The sequence below is a fragment of the Erythranthe guttata genome, chromosome 6 (genome assembly GCF_056151865.1).
Source record: "Erythranthe guttata isolate IM_541 chromosome 6, IM_541, whole genome shotgun sequence".
Taxonomy (NCBI): Eukaryota; Viridiplantae; Streptophyta; class Magnoliopsida; order Lamiales; family Phrymaceae; genus Erythranthe; species Erythranthe guttata.
Window position 1 is genome coordinate 7,844,813 of NC_142538.1, and position 18,945 is coordinate 7,863,757.

Below are 18,945 nucleotides of genomic sequence, written 5' to 3' on the forward strand. Positions count from 1 at the left end.
ATACATAGTAAAATAAATAAGAACTTAAATTTAATAATATGCTGACTGTAAAATAAATAAGAATATAAATCTTTAGTTCATATGTATAACATCATATAACTTATATGTATAACATATAGGAGTTCATCACTGGGTCTAACTCGTTTGATACACTCACAACACCGCCATGAAGATATGGTAGAGTCGTTCCAATCTATTGTATCAAAGTTAAATACACAAAAAATATGCATGAACTCCTCGTAATCCACACAACTTATGAGAAATTCCTTTAAACCAACCTCATCGCATACAACGCATGGATTGCATCCGTCTGTAGCTACAAAACCACAAAAAAATAAAAACAAAAACTTAGAAGTTGATTAACGCTAAATAATATGTATAAAAGATGAATATAAACGCGAAAAATATAAAATAAAAAAATATAACAAAACCTTGATTAAATGGGACATGCTCAAATTCATTAACATCAATCTCTTGTACTTCACCAATGTGGTTACAATCATCACATGTATAATCTTCAGATTGACTATTAGAATTAAAAAAATTCCACATTCCGTCCATACAATATATGTGCATCATATCCTTGCAATGTATACAACTACGCAATCCTACTTTGAAGCCGACGTCGCCGCATACGACACATACCTTGCTATCCGTGGATCTATAAAAGTACCGAGTAAACAAACATATTTAATATCGGTGTTATTTTATTTTCTCATAAATTGGAATACAAAATAATGAAAAAAATGTAAAACATACACATTGTTCCCAAAAAACGAAGAAGGCAATTTGATGTGTTTTTCGATATGAGACTTTTTCATGTCTCCTTGTAGTACCACATCTTGTATTCCTTCATAAATTTCGGAAGATAAATCTTTCCGCAAACGACCTAATTCGAACATCTAATAAAAAATAAAATTAACAATTAAGTATGAAAAATAAAGGAAATTGATAACTATTCAACGGAAAACCATACAATATAAATATATATATATATATATATATATATATATATATATATATATATATATATATATATATATATATATATATATATATATATATATATATATATATATATATATATATATATATATATATATATATAGGGTATAAACAATCGAAAATTACGATATAAACTAATCGAATATTAACTAAAATAATGAAAGAATGAAATTAGGGTATACAGCCTTTTTTCTTGCCGTGTGCTTTGTTATATGAATGAGAAATAATGGATGTGGAGTGAGGTATTTATACTTATGTTTTATGTAATAAAAGGTAAATAGTATACATATTTAAGGAAATCAATTATATTCATTAAATTGATACAATTAAAATTATTTCATTTTAGAATGTAAGAATAATAATTGAATATATTATGGATTGAGAAATATATTGTTACTAAAATAGTGTGATGTTTACAAATTATAATATATAATTACATATATATTACGGATTTTAATTGGTATTAGATGACAAAATTAATGATTACCATAATAATCTATATAATATTAAGGAAATATGTATTTTTCATAAATAATGTAATTTATATATTATATAATTACGGAAATATATACTCATATATTTAATATATTCTAATATCTTATGATGGAAAGTTATAATTAAATGGACATTATATATGTAATATGTAGTGACACATGAAGCATGGTTAGGATGCCTACGTGGATGATGACATGGATGACACATGTCGTAATTCTAGACCATGAGGGTTTCAATTTATATATTATATAGATAATTATATATAGATAGATATAGATAGATGCCATTTTTTTTTAATTGTTGCACCAAAAGGCGAATCCCTCGCCCCCAGGGCCCCCATCCCTTGGCCCGACAAGGATTGGTGGAGGATGTAAATCATGGTAACTCAACGGCCCGTTAAGGTAGCGGACCCGGACCTGGTGCCCAAATAGAGGTTTTTGTGCATAACTCCCCAACCAAACATCTTTATTATTGTAGGTTTATGGGCTATATCTCTTTCACCAATAATACCATCCCATTAATATTTATTATAAATAAAGGAAGCATTCATGTATATGCGAATATTACCCCCAACCCTTTATACCAAATTCTTAATTGTAACCCTAACTTAATCAATTTTGTCCACAAAAAATCAATTTTGATCACAAAAATCTAATTTTGACTTTTTTTTTCAACAAAAAATTTTTTTGCCGCCGGATTCCGGCGTTGACTTTTCGGTTTTCTTCTTTTTTATTTCTTCCGGATTTTTTGCCGGTTTCAGGCATTGACAAGCGGTCAACGCCGGTCTTCGGCGTTGATTTTTTTTTTTTTTCTCCGGTTTCCGGCGTTGACCGGCGGTCTCCGACGTTGACTTTTTTTAGTGTCTTTATAAGTTTTTTTTGTACGTCCGCCGCTAAACGTTGACCATAATTGTGCTGTCACTACAGTAAATTAACGTAATAATACTATCACTGACAATTAATTAACGTAATTGTACTGCAGTTGACAATACATTTATGTAATTTGTTCTGCCGTTGAGAGTAAATTAAATTAATATTATTATTTTTAATTTTCCGTTCTTTTTTTTTATTTTGTTTGATTTGTTGACAAGTCAACGTAATTATATTACTGTCGTTGACGGTAAAATAACTGTAAACACAATAATATTATTGTCAACAACATCAATATTATTATTTTTTTGGGTTTTTTTGTTTTGTTTGAGTTATTCACGGAGTAACGTAATAATATTACTGTCTATTATTGTAATATTACTGTAAACACAATAATATTACTGTGGTTGACGGTAATATTACTGTTGTTATAGTAATATTGCTGTCAACCACATCAATATTATTATTTTGTTTGGATTTTTTTTTTGTTTGAGTTATTCACGGAGTAACGTAATAATATTACTGCCTATAATTGTAATATTATTGTGGTTGACGGTAATATTATTGTTGTTATAGTAATATTACTGTCACTCACAGTAATATTAATTCTTTTGGTTTTTTATTATGTTTACATTTGTTGAACGATCAACATAGTAATATGACTCTATTACACAATAATAATGAGTTTTGTTGTGTTAATATTACTGTGCTAGAGATTAATATAGTAATATTCTTGTGTTAAACTGTAGTTTAGTTAATTTTACTGTGTTTAACAGTAATATAGTTAATATTACTGTCAATCACAGTAATATTGTTGTTTAAACGATTCAGAATTCACATTTTCGGAAAATTGCCAATTTTGTTTGGAAGCACAAAACTTATTCCAATTTCAAAATTTTCGGAATCTATAAATTCATTAATTCCAATTCCAATAGCTATGGATAGTGTGGATTTTCGGAAAGAGGTGGTCGAAAGCAGGGGAAATACTCAAACTCGACATATGAACGGGAAAGAGGTGGTCGAAAGCATGGGAAATACTCAAAGATCCAGCACTGCAAACAAAAACCAATGAAACGTTGTTGATATTACCTACATCGAAGTTTAAATAAATAAATAATTACTAATAAAGGTACACGTACTAGAAGGAGAATAACACATCCCCAGAGACTGTTCATCCCAGCGCGGGTGGCAATACCCAATTGGCGGTACATGTTTGCTAAGCATGCCGAAGCCCACGAATACTTGCCGAAATTATCGAGATCGTTGGTAAAATGGATCCACCACGGCTTCATGTTACACGCTGTTTTGTCTACAAACAAAACATACCCAAGCAGAAACATCAAGTAGCCCTTCATCTTCTTCTCGTATGTGGTGGAGGGAAGGGTCAACTGATCTCTCACCTTAACCCAACCAACTCCCTTGTTTCGAAACATCTCATTGGTGTCCATCAGACCGACACCCAATAGAGATGCAAGACTCTGTGAGCACTCTTCTACCGGGCGAATTTCAGACACTGGCAGTCCGTCCAGCCGCAACGTCAGGATGAAAGCGACATCGTGGAGCGTGATCGTCCTCTCGCCCCATGGCATGTGGAAATTGTTCGTCTCCGGCTGCCACCTCTCTACGAAAGCTAGCATGAGGTTCTTGTTCATCCTCTTCAGAAAACAGTGAGGTTCTTGTTCATCCTCTTCAAAAAACAGTCTCGTAAGTGGTAAAGACATGTTGCCTCCAGCCTCGCAATCATCGTGTTATCCTGCGGGCCGCTGTAGTCCTCGAGTGCTTTGCTCCTCGACTCGCACCGTGTAGTTTCACGGCGCTCCTGAAAAATATTGCATGTATTGTTAGCTAAAAAAAATGAATAATATAAGAATTATGTAAAGCACGTGTTGACAGAAAACTTACATATCCTTCCCAAATGTACATCGCTATATGCGACTTGAACCATCGCATAAACTCGTAATTTTGTGGCCCTCCCTCGCGCGGACCCTCCAATTACGCCGGACCAGGCAGCTGCGGAAAGGGTAAGGCACGACCACCTCTACGACCCTGATATACATCTGGCTCATCATCTTCCTCCGTCTCCTCGTCAGTATCCACATTATCGGGATTGTTGTTGTGGTAATCATCGTCGTCGGCATGTGGCAATGTACTACGAGCTAGCTGGAGGTCGCGTGTAGGTCCATAGGGTCCGGCTCCAGCTGCAACAGCTTCTCGTCTCAGTCTCTCTTCTTCCCGTTGTAACGCTGCTTCTCGAGCTAACTGCTTTCTTCTACGGGCGGAAGCAAGGACATCTCGGTCTCCAATGCGATCCGGATCTTCCGGATTGTTCCCCTTCCCGCTCAAGGCTTTCATTATGCTCTTGCCTTTACCGGCAACTTGACTCATAAGACTTTTCCCCCGGCCTCCTGCCATCTACAATTGAAAATAAGCACTTTATTAATATTTCATATAATAAAAAAAAGCATTTAAATAATGAAATGAAAAAAAAAAAATTAAATTGTTGTGCTCGTGCAAAAACATGCGAGCATTTCAACAGTGCTCGTCTGATTTCACACGAGCACTGTTGAAATGCTCGCATGTTTTTGCACGAGCATCTTATAATTCAAAAAAAAAAAAAAAAAAAAAAAAAAAATTAAAATGCTCGTGTAAAAACACGCGAGCGGTTGAAAAGCGTTCGTGTGAAATCACACGAGCCCTTTTCAACCGCTCGTGTGTTTTTACACGAGCAATTAAAAAAAAAAATATCCGGGCCTGCTCGTGTGGATTAACACGAGCGCAGTGGATGCGCTCGTGTAAATTCACACGAGCAGGCCAAAGTCCGATTTTTTTCGTTTTTTTTTTCGGATTCGTAATCTACATAACAAGAGGATCGTAAAAACGTAAAAATTACCTCCGATCTGTTGACGATTTGCACGGGCTTGTGAAAGAAAATCGAAAGGTTAAGAGAGTTTTTGATTTTTTTCACTTTTTGTTTTTTGAAGAATGGTAAAAAATGTGCCTGACTGTTTAATATGTGCCTGCACAAATCATTTCAGTTTCGGAAATCATGAGTATTAACATTTTTTAAACTTTCATGAATATTTAAAGACACATACTTTCATAACATCATAAAACTAAAACAACTCATGATAACTATATAATTATAATGAGTCCAATTGCACTAAACATCTATTTTCTTTTGTTTGTAGACACCTATTTTCAAATACAATATAAATTCTAAACCCTCTCCAAATAATAAAAGTGAAAAATATGAAAGAAACCACTTTGGCTCTCCAACATGGAGCATGAAGTAAAAATATGTAAATATAACATTTAATTAACACAAAGTAAAATAAATAAGATATTATTGGCATATTTTTTGGAAAAAAAATCGGATTTTTTAGAATTATTTGGGAAAGTAAATCTGTTCGGAAATTAGAAATTCCAAATTCCAAACACTTTTTATATAATTCCAATTCCAATTTAAAAAAATCAAAAAATATTGGAAATCGTAATTATTGAATTAGAATGAAAAAAGTTGTCCCATAGTCAGAAGTTTTCGGATCGAAACCGGCGGAAATTAGAAATTTCGTTCCAACTTTCACCTCGAGGTCAATGGGGGGGCATATTTGTCCTTCTACTAGTATCTCTTTAAAGTGCAAAGTGCCGAACTAAATTTTTTTTATCGGCTAATAGTTGAATACCATGTTTCAAACTATTAAGTATTAACCACCATTTCCACACTAAAAAATAGAATTTTTTTTAACTCCAATGGGTTATCAAATGAAGGTTCTATTTTGATAATTCAATTCTTGGCATGTAAATATACGTGTTGAAAATTGAGTTATAAAAAATGTAACTATCTAAATTTCTAATCACAAGTTGACATGTGGCAATTACAAATAAAATCACCCATAAACTTTCAATTGATAATTAGTTTAATAACCATGATTGTAATAGATGAACTTTAATCAATATAAAAATATTATCTCAAATGTCAAATAAATATTTGATAATTAAATTTTGATATTTAGCATTGAGATTAGCTCTAAATTAGCTGTTATCTATTGAAACCAACTGACAAAATCGAAGGGCACATGTATTTCTGAAATAAACTGTGTTCTATCAATTGATAAAATCAACACCATATTTGCTGCATTTGTAAAATTTAGGACGATCATACATGATACAGGCACACCTATACACACCAACCTACATATCGTAAAAGATAAAAAAATTACACATTTGCCACACATAGTTTAATTCTGTTACACACATCAATACGTACACCACCAAAATGTTGAAATATTAATGTACTTTCTAGATTATCCAAATGCATGTACAATGTATAGGATAGATGAATAGGCAAATACATGAATACTTAGATACATGTATATATAGGATTCATGATGAATATATTTAATATGATGCATGTATTACATATGCCTAGACTAGTTTAAATAGGTCTTGAGTTTGTACTTGTAATTCAACATATATTATGAAGAGTAAAATATGAAGCTGGAGATATGTGCTACTCGATTATTTCCTTATTAATCTTTTTCATATACTTCCTCAAAATATATCCAACATGGTATCAGAGCCCGGTTGATCATAATCGACTGGGGCGTTAACAAAAAAAAAAAAGAAAAAAAATCAGAGAAAAAAAAGAAAGAAAAGGAATGAAAATCTTTTCAAAACTTAAAAAAAAAATCGTTGAATCAGTTGATCACGCATTCAATTGATTGAAGATTAAAGAAAAAACCCAAAGGGAATACGTATCCCAAATCAAACCAAGAAGGAGATTTCATGGCAAGTTCCAAAATCCCTCGTTGAATCAAAGAAGAAGATTTCAATGGCATGTTCCGGAATCCCTCATCATCTTTCCTATCTTTGCCGGTAAAAACTTTGAGCAAGGATTGAGTAGAAAGAGCGAAGAAACTTCCATCAGGAATAGTAAAACAAAAATATCCCCCATGTAGTATTTGCAAGTCAAAAGACTTGGAGAAGGATTGCAACTACAAAGGCAACCCCAATGTACAAACAAAAACAAAAAAGGATTTGGACATTTGGAGAAGTATTGTCGATTAAAAAAAACAAAACACCAAGAAAATTACTCCGAAGAAAACGAAAAGTTTTTGTATTTTGCTAGTTAATTTCCTGAAGAAGAAGAAGAATACTGCAAATTCGAAGAATCTTGAGCTGAAGAAGAAAGCACATTGAAGAGGAGTGTTGAAATATTAATGTACTTTCTAGATTATCGAAATGCATGTACAATGTATAGGATACGTGAATATGCAAATGCATGAATATTTAGATACATGTATATATAGGATTCATGATGAATATATTTAATATGATGCATGTATTACATATGCCTAGACTAGTATAAATAGGTCTTGAGTTTGTACTTGTGATTTAACATGTAGCAAGAGTGAAATATGAAGCGGGAGATACATGCTCCTCGATTATTTCCTTGTTGCTCTTGTTCATATACTTCCGCAAAATATATCCAACATGGTATCAGAGCCCGTTTGATCATAATCAACTCGGGCATAAACAAAAAAAAAAAAAAAAGAAAAAACAAATCCGAGCAAAAAAAAGAAAAGGAATGCAATTCCTTTCCAAACTTAAAAAAAAAAATCATTGAATCAGTTGGTCACGCATTCAATTGATGGAAGATTAAATAAAAAAATCCAAAGGGAATACGTATCCCAAATCAAATCAAGAAAGAGATTGCATGGCAAGTTCCGAAATCCTTCGTTGAATCAAAGAAGGAGATTTCAATGGCATGTTCCGGAATCCCTCATCATCTTTCCCATCTTTGCCGATAAAAACTTTGAGCAATGATTGAGTAGAAAGAGCGAAGAAACTTCCATGAGAAGTAGTAAAAACACAAATATCTCCCATGTAGTATTTGCAAGTCAAAACACTTGGAGAAGGATTGCAACTACAAAGGCAACCCCCAATGTACAACAAAGAAAAAAGGTTTGGACAAGTGGAGAAGTATTGTCGATTAAAAGAAACAAAACACCAAGAAAATTACTCCGAAGAAAACGATTTTTTTTTTTTTTGCTGGTCAATTTCCTGAAGAAGAAGAAGAAGAAGACTGCAAATTCGAAGAATATTGAGCTGAAGAAGAAAGCACATTAAGGAGGAGTGTTGAAATATTAATGTACTTTCTAGATTATCCAAATGCATGTACAATGTATAGGATACATGAATAAGCTAATACATGAACACTTAGATACATGTATATATAGGATTCATGATGAATATATTTAATATGATACATGTATTACATATGTCTAGACTCGTATAAATAGGTCTTGAGTTTGTACTTGTAATTCAACATGTATTAGCAAGAGTATTAGAAAGAGTAAAATATGTATAGCGGGAGATACGTGCTCCTCGATTATTTCCTTATTAATCTTGTTCATATATGATGATGCTAAAATGTAGATCACCTAGGGTATTGTAAAAAACGAGCTGAGAGAGCAAAGCGGATCAGTTGCTTGTCAACTTAATGATCCTGAGGTCCCTGCGGAATGAGCACACGTGAACTAAGTCGGGGGTTGATCCTGCGGAAACCCCTCCGACGCTCAAGTCAGATATACGAATAGTGGATATGGTAGAGAGAATAATACTCTAGCTTGATTGTGAATGAATAGAACGTACCTTAACAAAATGAGTAAAACATCTATTTATATGTCGTTGATTGGGTTGAGCTTACTGTGTTGGGCCCAAACCTTACTTTGAAGGTGCTTGGGTTTTCGTGTAGTGGGCCAAATTATTAGATAAACTTGTGGGCCCATTGGGCCGGCCCAATTAGGTATATCATTAAGCCCCCCAACGCTCGAGTCGAGACGGGAGACTTGTGTAGAGGAATCCGGCTCGTGTCGAGAGTTAACTGTGTCGTGGATTGAATAGTTTCCGTTGGCGTTGAATTGATCTCCTCAATTAAATAAGGGATAATCAAATTATTTGGCAGCGAGGTATATATTTAAGGGTTTTCAATTATATACCAGGGCCACATAAATAGACTCCTTTTGCGGTGGAAAGATTTAAACTTCAACTCTTGGGTAATAAATATGGGTATGTATTTTTAACTTTAGGTCTTCTTCTGTGCTATTTCTTCTCTTGAAATTTTTTTTGTGGTAGAGTAGAAATTTTTATTTTTTGGTTTTTCATTGGTTGTTTGTCCGGATAAAATTTTTTTATCATGTCGAACCCGGGTAAGTCGAAATCTTTGCGTATTAAACTTTGAGATCCGGTTGGAGGGGGCGGGAAAACTTTTGGTTCCGTGGGTATGGAACGCGAGAAGGTACTAGTATTGGGTGCGGAAATTGAATCCGCAGTAGGCAGTGCACGATGTGAGAAGAAAAGAGGGGTCTCGGCTGGGGGGATAGGCTCGAGCCGAGTGGTTAATCTGAGTGAGGGCGCGCGCCTCGAGAAGGCGGCTGAGCCCCTTGAAGCCGCTGAGCTGGAGGCTCGCACGGCATCCGAGGAGAGGAGGTTCAGTGTAGCAGGCGCGTCGGGCGCAGAGATCGTTAGACGCGCGCGCGTCTCGGGTACGGAGATCGAAGGACGCGCGCGCGTGGACGTTGACTGCCGGGTGGTTGGCGCGCCTCCCGAGCGATGCGCGCGTGCATCTAAGGGGCTGTGCCGAGGTGACGCGCGCGCGCTGCCCTATCCCGGGGCGCGTGATGGCGCGTGTTCGACTGGATTGGGGGCACGTGGCCCTGTTGCGGCTTGTGACGCGCGCGCGCGTGAGGCAGCCCCTCTTGGGGGGACGCGCGCGGGTAAGGGCGCGTTTGAAGGCCGTTTTCGGGCTGGGTCGGGTGAAATCGATGGGCGAATCGCCGAGGCACTTGGTGCTTTAAATGGGGTGAGTTTGGACGACGAGAAATCATTGAATCTTGTAGTGACGATGTAGAAGCGAGTAATAATGTTGATATTTACCCTACTGTTGATGAAGTGGATTCTAGTAGACGTCGTTATGGGCGTCAAGTCGTGGATTTTGGGAGTGATAGCGATGATTCGAATCAAGCACCTTTGGCGAGTGATCATGCGGTGCCAAGTAGTGAAGTTGAGCCGATGGTCGAAGAGGAGGAGGAAGATGATATTCCGCCGGGTGATGTTGAGATTGATTCTAGGAGGCAAAAGAAACTTAGGTCAATTAATTTGGACTTGGTTAATTTTGATAGTAAACTGACGTAAGAGCATCTGCAGTCTATTCGTCGTCTAGTTGGAGCGCCTAGAAATATCGAGTTGTTGTTGCCTCAGAAGGGCGACCGGTTGTATTCGCCACCCGATGGGTTTCATACGGTATTCTTGGCGCATGTGACGTGCACATCTCAGATTACTCCGCATCCGACCTTGTTGAAGATTTGCGAGGAATTCAAGATAGGGTATAGTCAGCTAACTCCCTCTGCAGTTCTGATGTTCGAGGCGTTTCACCATAGAGTGTCTCGAGTAGGTTTGCCTATTACTGTGAGTTTGTTCAAGGCGTTATTTACGTTACATCGGCCCAATAAGTGGCCTTTCTTTTGTTTTCATCCTCGCGTTCCCTATCAATTTTTGAAGAGTGTGAAGGTATCCTTGGGTGAATGGAAGTCGCTTTTCTTTTATGTGAGGGCCCCCTCTTTCGATGTCCCTCTAGTGTGGAGACCTACGTGTGAGAGTTTCAAGATTACCGCCAATATGGCGAAGAGGATTGAAGAGTCTGGATTGTGTGATGTGGAGTTTGATCCGAGGTGTTTGATACCAAAGGCGAAGGGTCAGCACTGTATATCCTTTTGATGAATTGTTGGGTCTTTTTTTTTTTTTATGTAGTTCTTTGGTTGTATATATCTCATGTCTCTTATGTGGTTGTTTGCTTTTGTAGATGGGGGTATCACCTTCGCGGCACTTCGAGCTAAGGCGAATGGGACGTCGAAGAAGGCATCGAAGAAGGTTCCCTCTACGTTGGGAGGTTCTTCGGGTGGTTTGCCTCGTGAGACGGCCCATGTAGAAACTCCTCGAGTGATCGAAGATGACCGTAGCAGTGCAGGTGAAGTGGAGGGGCGTCCACTTACGAGAGACCTTGGCAAGGGAAAGAGGGTAGATACCGAGTATGTGGCTGTGCCTAAGCGTCCACGGGTAGATCCAGAGGAGACTTATGCTTTCCATGGTGGGGCAGGGAAACAGTTGTTTACCTTTGGCGTGAACCGTGAAGGAAAAGAGTCGTATTGGGATGTGTCGGACCATGATCTACCGATGTTGTGTACCGAGGGATTCGTTCGGGAGTATGACCGTGCTCGGATGTTTGGTAAGGGTCCTTCTCACATGTTGGAGTTGGCTGGTGGGGACATATGCCGGGTGAGTACTTGTCTATGTTAAATCAAGGTTTTATGTTTATTCCTCTCTTTCTTGAATGGAATATGAATTTAATAATTTTTTTTTTGTATAGTTGGTAGCGACTTGGAGATATCTCATGGAGCAGAATGGGAATGTGGAAGCTAGGAAGGAAGAGGAGAGGGCTCGAAGTCAGGCGCGTGAGGACGAACTTCTAAGCCAGTTGGAGATAGCGCGATCCGATCTTGCTTAACGGACCAAATAGCTTGCTCAGAGGACAGAGGAGCTCGATGTTTCCCGAGGTGATGTGGAGGCGTATAAAGATGATGTTCAGAAGTTGAACGTGTGCTATGACCAACTGAAAGAGAAATATGAGGTTGAGAAGGTGACGGGGAAGAGGTTTCTCACGACGTCAGGTGCTGCTCCTTATAAGGAGTCTATCGTGGAGGAAACCAAGCTCAGCTTCCGAGGTAGTGTTGAGTGTGCTACTATGATTGAGGAGCATGCTTTGGTTGTGGTCTATAAGCCCTTAGTTCGTGCCTGTCGCAAATATCTTCGCGAGGCGGGTGGTATCACTGAGGAGGTTATTCGTGGGATGGAAGCCGGCATATCTGATGAAGATGAGGATGAGGTAGATGTCAACGAGACGGGCACAGAACTCGTGGATGACATGGTTGCTGATGACCCGACTGTAGGGGCGTCTTCCGCCCGTGGTGGGGGAGTTTAGATTTATTTGCTAGGATAGTGAAACTCCCATTTTTTATTCATTGTTGCTATGGATTTCTTAATTTATTTTTATCGCTGATGTAGATGGGTATGTCCACTACTGTTTCGTTTGAATTTCTTCCTTGTTTGACATTTGAAGTTTTGATACTTAGTTATTTATTTTTACATTGTCAAGATTTTTTTTTTTGCGTCGCTTGTGCGTATTAACATTTAGCGTTGTATGCGATGTACTTGAGGAGGGGATCAGTCTTCCAAGGTTTTTGTTAAGGGTCGTGCCCTTTGTTTGGACCACTTGGGTCTAAAATATATTTGTCTATGGCCACGTTTTAAATGTAGCACCTCGTGAAACAGCTAAAGGGACTTAGATAATCCAGCTGGCCAGGCTATACGGATTATCTAAATCTCTCTAAGTGTTTGTAAGGTTATTGAATTGAACTCATGGTAATAGGTGATTCGTGTAGATGTAACATCCCAAAGAGTAAAGCAAAAATAAATTTGATTAATTCAATGGTAGCAAAAGTGCATTGATACAAGCCTATGTGAGGCGAATGTGAATAACTAGCTAATGCGATAGGTCTACGCAAGGCGAAGGTAATTAAGTACTGGTAAAACAAATAACTTGTCGATAAATTTTTTTGTAAGTGATTGTGTTACACTTGTTCTTCTTCCACGTCTTCCTTGTACTCGTTCGTTTCACTGTGCTGATGGTACATTGACTTCTTTTGGCGTCTCTATGCATGTCAAGTATAATTGATAAAAAAAAAATTTGTTTAAACACTTGTATTGAAGATTTAGTAGTTGAAGCTGTGGTGATGTGTGTTGCACTTTCACGTACCCTACTACGGGGGTTGTTTTTTCTCTCTCGCACTCCGAGATATAAAATCGACTCGTGAGTTGCTGTGAGTTGCTATGTGATCATGCCTGCTAGTGGATTTATTTTTTCACGTTAGTACGAATACTCAAGAACGCGCGTATGGTGTATTCTAGTGGAAGTATTGTTACCCTTGGCGATGTGGTATGGAGGGTCCTCGCTCTTTGTGCCATTGATTGAGTAATATGCATCCCCTCGTAATTGGTTCTCAATCTGTAATAAGATGGTGAGATGTGATTATGAATTGCAAATGTAAATAAATTCGCTAGCCCCCCAGTCTAGGTAGGATGTTAACACACCTAGTTATGTAGTAGAAAATTTCCAACCATGTAGAAACAGCTTTACAAGACGAGTGACGTGGAAGGTCGCGGAGCCTGCAGGGGTGACAATTTGTGAGTGACTTTCATATATGAGGGGTATGGGTGGTGACTCCAACTGATCTGAAGTAAGGTGAATGTATACCTTAAGCGTAGAACCGTTTGAGGTTCCCTATATTCCATGTTCTGGGTATAGGGTGCTCGTCAGTGTTCTCGAGGCGATATGCTCCAGTGTTGACCACTTTTGTGATTTTATATGGTCCTTCCCACTTTGGATCGAGTTTACCAATGGGGTGAGAGGCTTCAGCTTTCCAGAGGACTAAATCTCCAACTTGAAAGGACCGAGGACGAACCTTTGAGTTATATGCCTTGGCCATGCGTGATTTGTACATCTGTTGCCGGATGTATGTGATTTCTCGTAACTCATCTACAAGGTCTAGGCTTCCTCGCATAGCTTCTTCATTAGCTGCTGCATCATAATTGGTGATTCTCCAAGATGGTTCACCTATTTCAACGGGTGCTATAGCCTCTGTGCCGAAAGTTAGATCGAAAGGCGACTCTCCGGTTGCTGCGCGTGGGGTTGTGCGATAAGCCCATAGGGCGTTAGGCAATTCTTCCACCCATTTCGCTTTGGCACTTCCAAGCATTGTCTTAAGGTGTTGGAGGATGGTGCGATTTGTAACCTCTGTCTGGCCGTTAGCTTGTGGATTTGCTACCGATTTGAAGAACTGTTTGATGTCCAAGCCGAGGCACCAATTTTTTACTTTGTCACCACAAAATTGGGTTCCATTATCTGAGATAATGGAACGTGGGATTCCAAAGCGACACACGATGTTTTTCCATAGAAATTGGATGACTTCTTCTTCTCGGATGCGTGCTAAGGGTTCAGCCTCCACCCATTTGGTGAAGTAGTCCACTGCTACAATGAGGTATTTACGTCCTCCTGTGGCGGGCGGGAATGGTCCAACTAAATCCATTCCCAATTGGGCGAAAGGGATGGGGCTGTCAATTGGTTGCATTGATACTGCTGGCAGGTGAGGAATATTGGCATGCTCTTGGCAAGGCTTACACCTCCGGATTAATCTCTTCGCGTCTTCATGCATCGTTGGCCAATAGTAGCCTTGCCTCAATAGTTTGAGAGCTAAGGTTCTCCCGCCCAAGTGATTCCCTTAGATGCCTTCGTGTACTTCTCTAAGTACGTAATCCGCTGTGGTCGGGTCAAGGCACTTGAGATAGGGGAATGAGAACCCTCGTTTGTACAATTCTTCTCCCAATATGACGAAGCGAGCGGCTCTCGTTTTTAGCTTTCGTGCTTCGGTGGGATCCGTTGGAAGTTCTCCCTTCTTGAGATACTTCAGGATTGGAGTGAACGAGCATGGTTCACCCTCCTCGGTGTACTGTACTTCAGTGGGTGAAGTTATCTCCGGCTGAGGTGAGGTGAGGAGCATCACCTTCCGACTTCCGATGCTAGCCATGGAACTTCCAAGCCTAGCTAATTTGTCAGCGTGGATGTTATTGGAGCGAGGTACTTGTCTTATCTCGTAGCTCTCGAATTTAGATTAGAGAGTGTGCGCGAGAGCTAAGTATTTGGCCATGGTGTCTTCTTTAGCCTCGTAAGCTCCGAGTACTTGGTTGACGACGAGCTGAGAGTCACATTGGATTAGGAGCTTACGGGCTCCGGCAGCTAGGGCGAGGCGGATTCCGGCTATCAGTGTTTCATATTCAGCGACGTTTTTCGAGGCTGTGAATTCGAATCGTTGAGCATACTCGAATTCGTCTCCGTCGGGGTTCGTTGATACGATGCCCACTCCACCTCCTGTGGCAGTGGAAGATTCATCGACGCTGACGGACCAAGTAGGTAAAGAGGTGCTTTCTTCTACTAAGGTCATTTCGACTAGAAAGCCAGCCAATACTTGCGCTTTGATAGCTAGGCGGGGTTGGAATTCCACTCCATATTCACTTAGCTCTATCGCCCATTTTGCTAATCGCCCGAATGTTTCGGGTTTCCTTAGTATTTGTTTCAACGAATAATTGGTGTGAACTACCACTTGATGTGACTGGAAGTAAGGTCGAAGCCTCCGGGCTGCGTTGATGAGGGCGAGGGCGAGTTTCTCCATATTGGAATAGCGCTGCTCGGCTCCTTGAAGAGCGCGACTTATGTAGTATATGGGTTGGTGACCTTTTTCTACATCTCGGATGAGGACTGCGCTGATGGCATCGGCTGAGGTAGCTAAGTATAGTAGGAGGGTGTCTCCGGGCTGAGGTTTTGTGAGTAAGGGTGGGGATGCGAGATATGACTTTTAGCTCAGTGAAGGTTTTTTGACATGCCTCATCCCACTCGAACTTTTTTCCTCTCCTTAAAATCTTTAAGAAGGGGAGAGCTTTGCCTGCTGACCTAGAAATGAACCTATTCAGAGATGCCAAACAGCCATTAAGCTGTTGGACTTTCTTGATGGATGTTGGTGGAGCCATTGAGGTGATCGCTTTGATTTTAGCAGGATTAGCTTCGATTCCCCGCTGTGAGATCATATATCCCAAAAATTTACCTCCCCGAACTCCGAACGAACATTTGAGGGGGTTGAGTTTCATCTTATATCTTCGTAAGATGATGAAACATTGATCCAAATCGGTTAAGTGGTCTGATACCTTGACACTTTTGATGAGCATGTCGTCGATGTACACTTCCATATATTTACCGATCTGATCTGCGAACATTGTGTTCACTAGACGCTGGTAGGTGGCTCCTGCGTTTTTTAAGCAGAAGGGCATGACTTGATAGCAATAGATTGCTTTGTTAATGATGAAACTAGCCCTCTCTTGATCTTCTGGTGCAAGTAAGATCTGGTTATACCCAAGTACTTCCCCCATTCCGTAGGGAGTAGGGAATTACCACTTCTGATGGTAGGAGGAAGGTACTGATTTGAATGTATGGATTGCTGGCCTCCCTAGGATGATGTTGTAGGGGGATGGCTAGTCGACGACGATGAATTTGATTAGCTTGGTGATTCGACAAGGGTCTTCCTCTAAAGAGACGGGCAGCTCCACTTCTCCCATGGACAAACTGCCCTCTCCTGTGAATCCTTTCAGGGACGTGGAGATGGGACTAAACCGGGCATTATCTATGCCCAGTTGCTTGAAAGCGTGGAGGTACATAATGTCAGCTGAGCTCCCACCGTCCACTAATATCTTCTTAACCAAGAAGTTGGCCACCGTTGTTGTTACTACCAACGCATCGACATGATCTTCGTCTGCGCCTTCAAGGTCTGAGGAGTTGAAGACTATGCTATGATCAGGTCTTCGTATTTGATAGATACGCGCGGATGGAGAAGCACGTTCTTGATTCATACGTGCTGATCGAGCGAGGGTGCGTCTTGCATTTTGTGAATCGCCACCTGTCGGTCCTCCGGAGATAAAGGAGATGATGCCCCGGGTAGGTTGGTTATCATTGTTATCTGGGTCTCGTCGATGACCCCCCTCCTCTCGTCGTTGTTGTTGATCTCGATTGTTATCTCGGCGTGGAAGATCATCACGGCGCTTATTTCGAGACTTATCAACGTATTCGCCTAAGTGGCCCTGCTTGATCAGCCTCTCAATCGCCACTTTGAGTTGTGCACATTCCTCCGTAGTATGTCCTCTTTCCTTATGGAATCGACAATAGCGATCCGACTTTTCTCGCTTTGCATTTGGCTGCATAGGACGTGGAGGCTCTGCTAAAACTTTTTGTTCTATCACGTGAAGGATTTCAGTGAGGCGAGTGTTTAGCGGAGTGAATCTATTGTAGGAGGAAGAGGGTTGACTTTGAGGTGGAAGTGGTGGACGTCGATCATCCCGCCTCCTATTGTCCTGACGATCATCTTCCCTTTTCCTTTTAGGAGGAGCATGGGTAGAGGCTTCCTCTATCCGAACGTATTTTTCGGCTCGGTTCAGCAACTCCTCTAGGTTGCCTGGGGGCCTTCCGGCGATAGATTCTTTGAATCTACCCGGCTTCAGGTTCTGTTGCATAATCCCGGAGAGCATGTCTTGCCCTACACTGGGAACTTCATGGACGGCTTCTACAAAATGCTTGATGTAGTTGTGGAGCGTTTCGTTATCTCTCTGTACTACAGAGAAAAGGTGAGCTGGGGTCTTGGCATACTGCTTGTTGATGGCGAATTGGTTGGTGAACCGAGTTGACAACCGAGCGAAGGTGTCAATCGACCCTATCGGTAGAGAGTTGAACCAATTCATTGCCCTCTTGGAGAGAGTGGTGCGGAACATTTTGCACATCGCAGCATCCGTCTGGCATATAAATCCGCCATGGCGCTGAATTTCTCTATATGTTCATGTGGGTCGGTGGTCCCTTCAAATTGAGGTAATCCCGAGATCTTCACTCCTTGAGGTAATACCTCGTTGAGGATGTCTATGGTGAAAGGACTGCGTCTTATTGGGACGGGCATTCTTTCACCAATTGGATTGTTTAGTAGATGGCGGGATACTCTGCTGTTTACCTCGCCTTCTCCTTCATTTAAGAGAGGGACTCTGTGGGGATGCGCTCCCCCGTGGGGGTGAGCGTTGACGTTGATGTCTGGGTTGTGCCCCCCTGTGATTTGTGGATAGCTGCACTCGGGACTGTGGGTCCGAGGTGGAGGAGGAGACACTTATTTGATTCTGGATTGGTGGTGGTGCCATAGGTTGCACCACAGGTGGAGCTGGCACTGGTATCGCATTGGGAGCGTTTGCTCCCATCGTGGCGATATACTGTGTTATGGCCTCCGTGGCGGCGCGAGTTGAGGCTTCTGCTATCATGCGTTAAAGCGCATCCTCGGTTATTTGAACCGTTCGAGGAGCAGGGAGTGGTGGATCGGCGAGTGGTGGGTCCCGAGGAGGGATCACCTGAACCTCGCGAGGTGGATCCGCGGCACGTGGAGGAGGTGGCAAGACAGGTCCTCCACGGACTGGGAGTTATTAGCTGTGTCATTTTCTCTCCGAGCAGACGCCTCAGGAGGATCTTGTTGGCTACGTGATCTGGTTTGCATCGTTCCTACAGACGGCGCCAAAATGATGATGCTAAAATGTAGATCACCTGGGGTATTGTAAAAAACAAGTTTGGAGAGCAAAGCGGATCCGTAGCTTGTCAACTTAAAGATCCTGAGGTCCCTGCGGAATGAGCACACGTTAACTAAACCGGGGGTTGATCCGGCGGAAACCCCTCCGACGCTCAAGTCAGATATACGGATAGTGGATATGGTAGAGAGAATAATACTCTAGCTTGATTGTGAATGAATAGAACATACCTTAACAAAATGAGTAAAACATCTATTTATATGTCGTTGATTGAGTTGGGCTTACTGTGTTAGGCCCAAACCTTACT

The 18,945-nt window shown here is 40.5% G+C and overlaps 1 protein-coding gene across 1 annotated transcript; it reads right to left on the minus strand.

The window, feature by feature from the left end:
- Positions 1–16,565: 16,565 nt before the first annotated feature.
- Positions 16,566–17,822, minus strand: LOC105960302 (uncharacterized). The gene has a single exon (XM_012984467.1). The coding sequence runs from the start codon at positions 17,820–17,822 to the stop codon at positions 16,566–16,568; it is 1,257 nt and encodes a 418-aa protein (XP_012839921.1).
- Positions 17,823–18,945: the final 1,123 nt, after the last annotated feature.

Excerpts from the sequence above, each read along its gene's own strand:
- LOC105960302 (XM_012984467.1), bottom strand. The coding sequence starts at position 17,822 with ATGAATTGGTTCAACTCTCTACCGATAGGGTCGATTGACACCTTCGCT.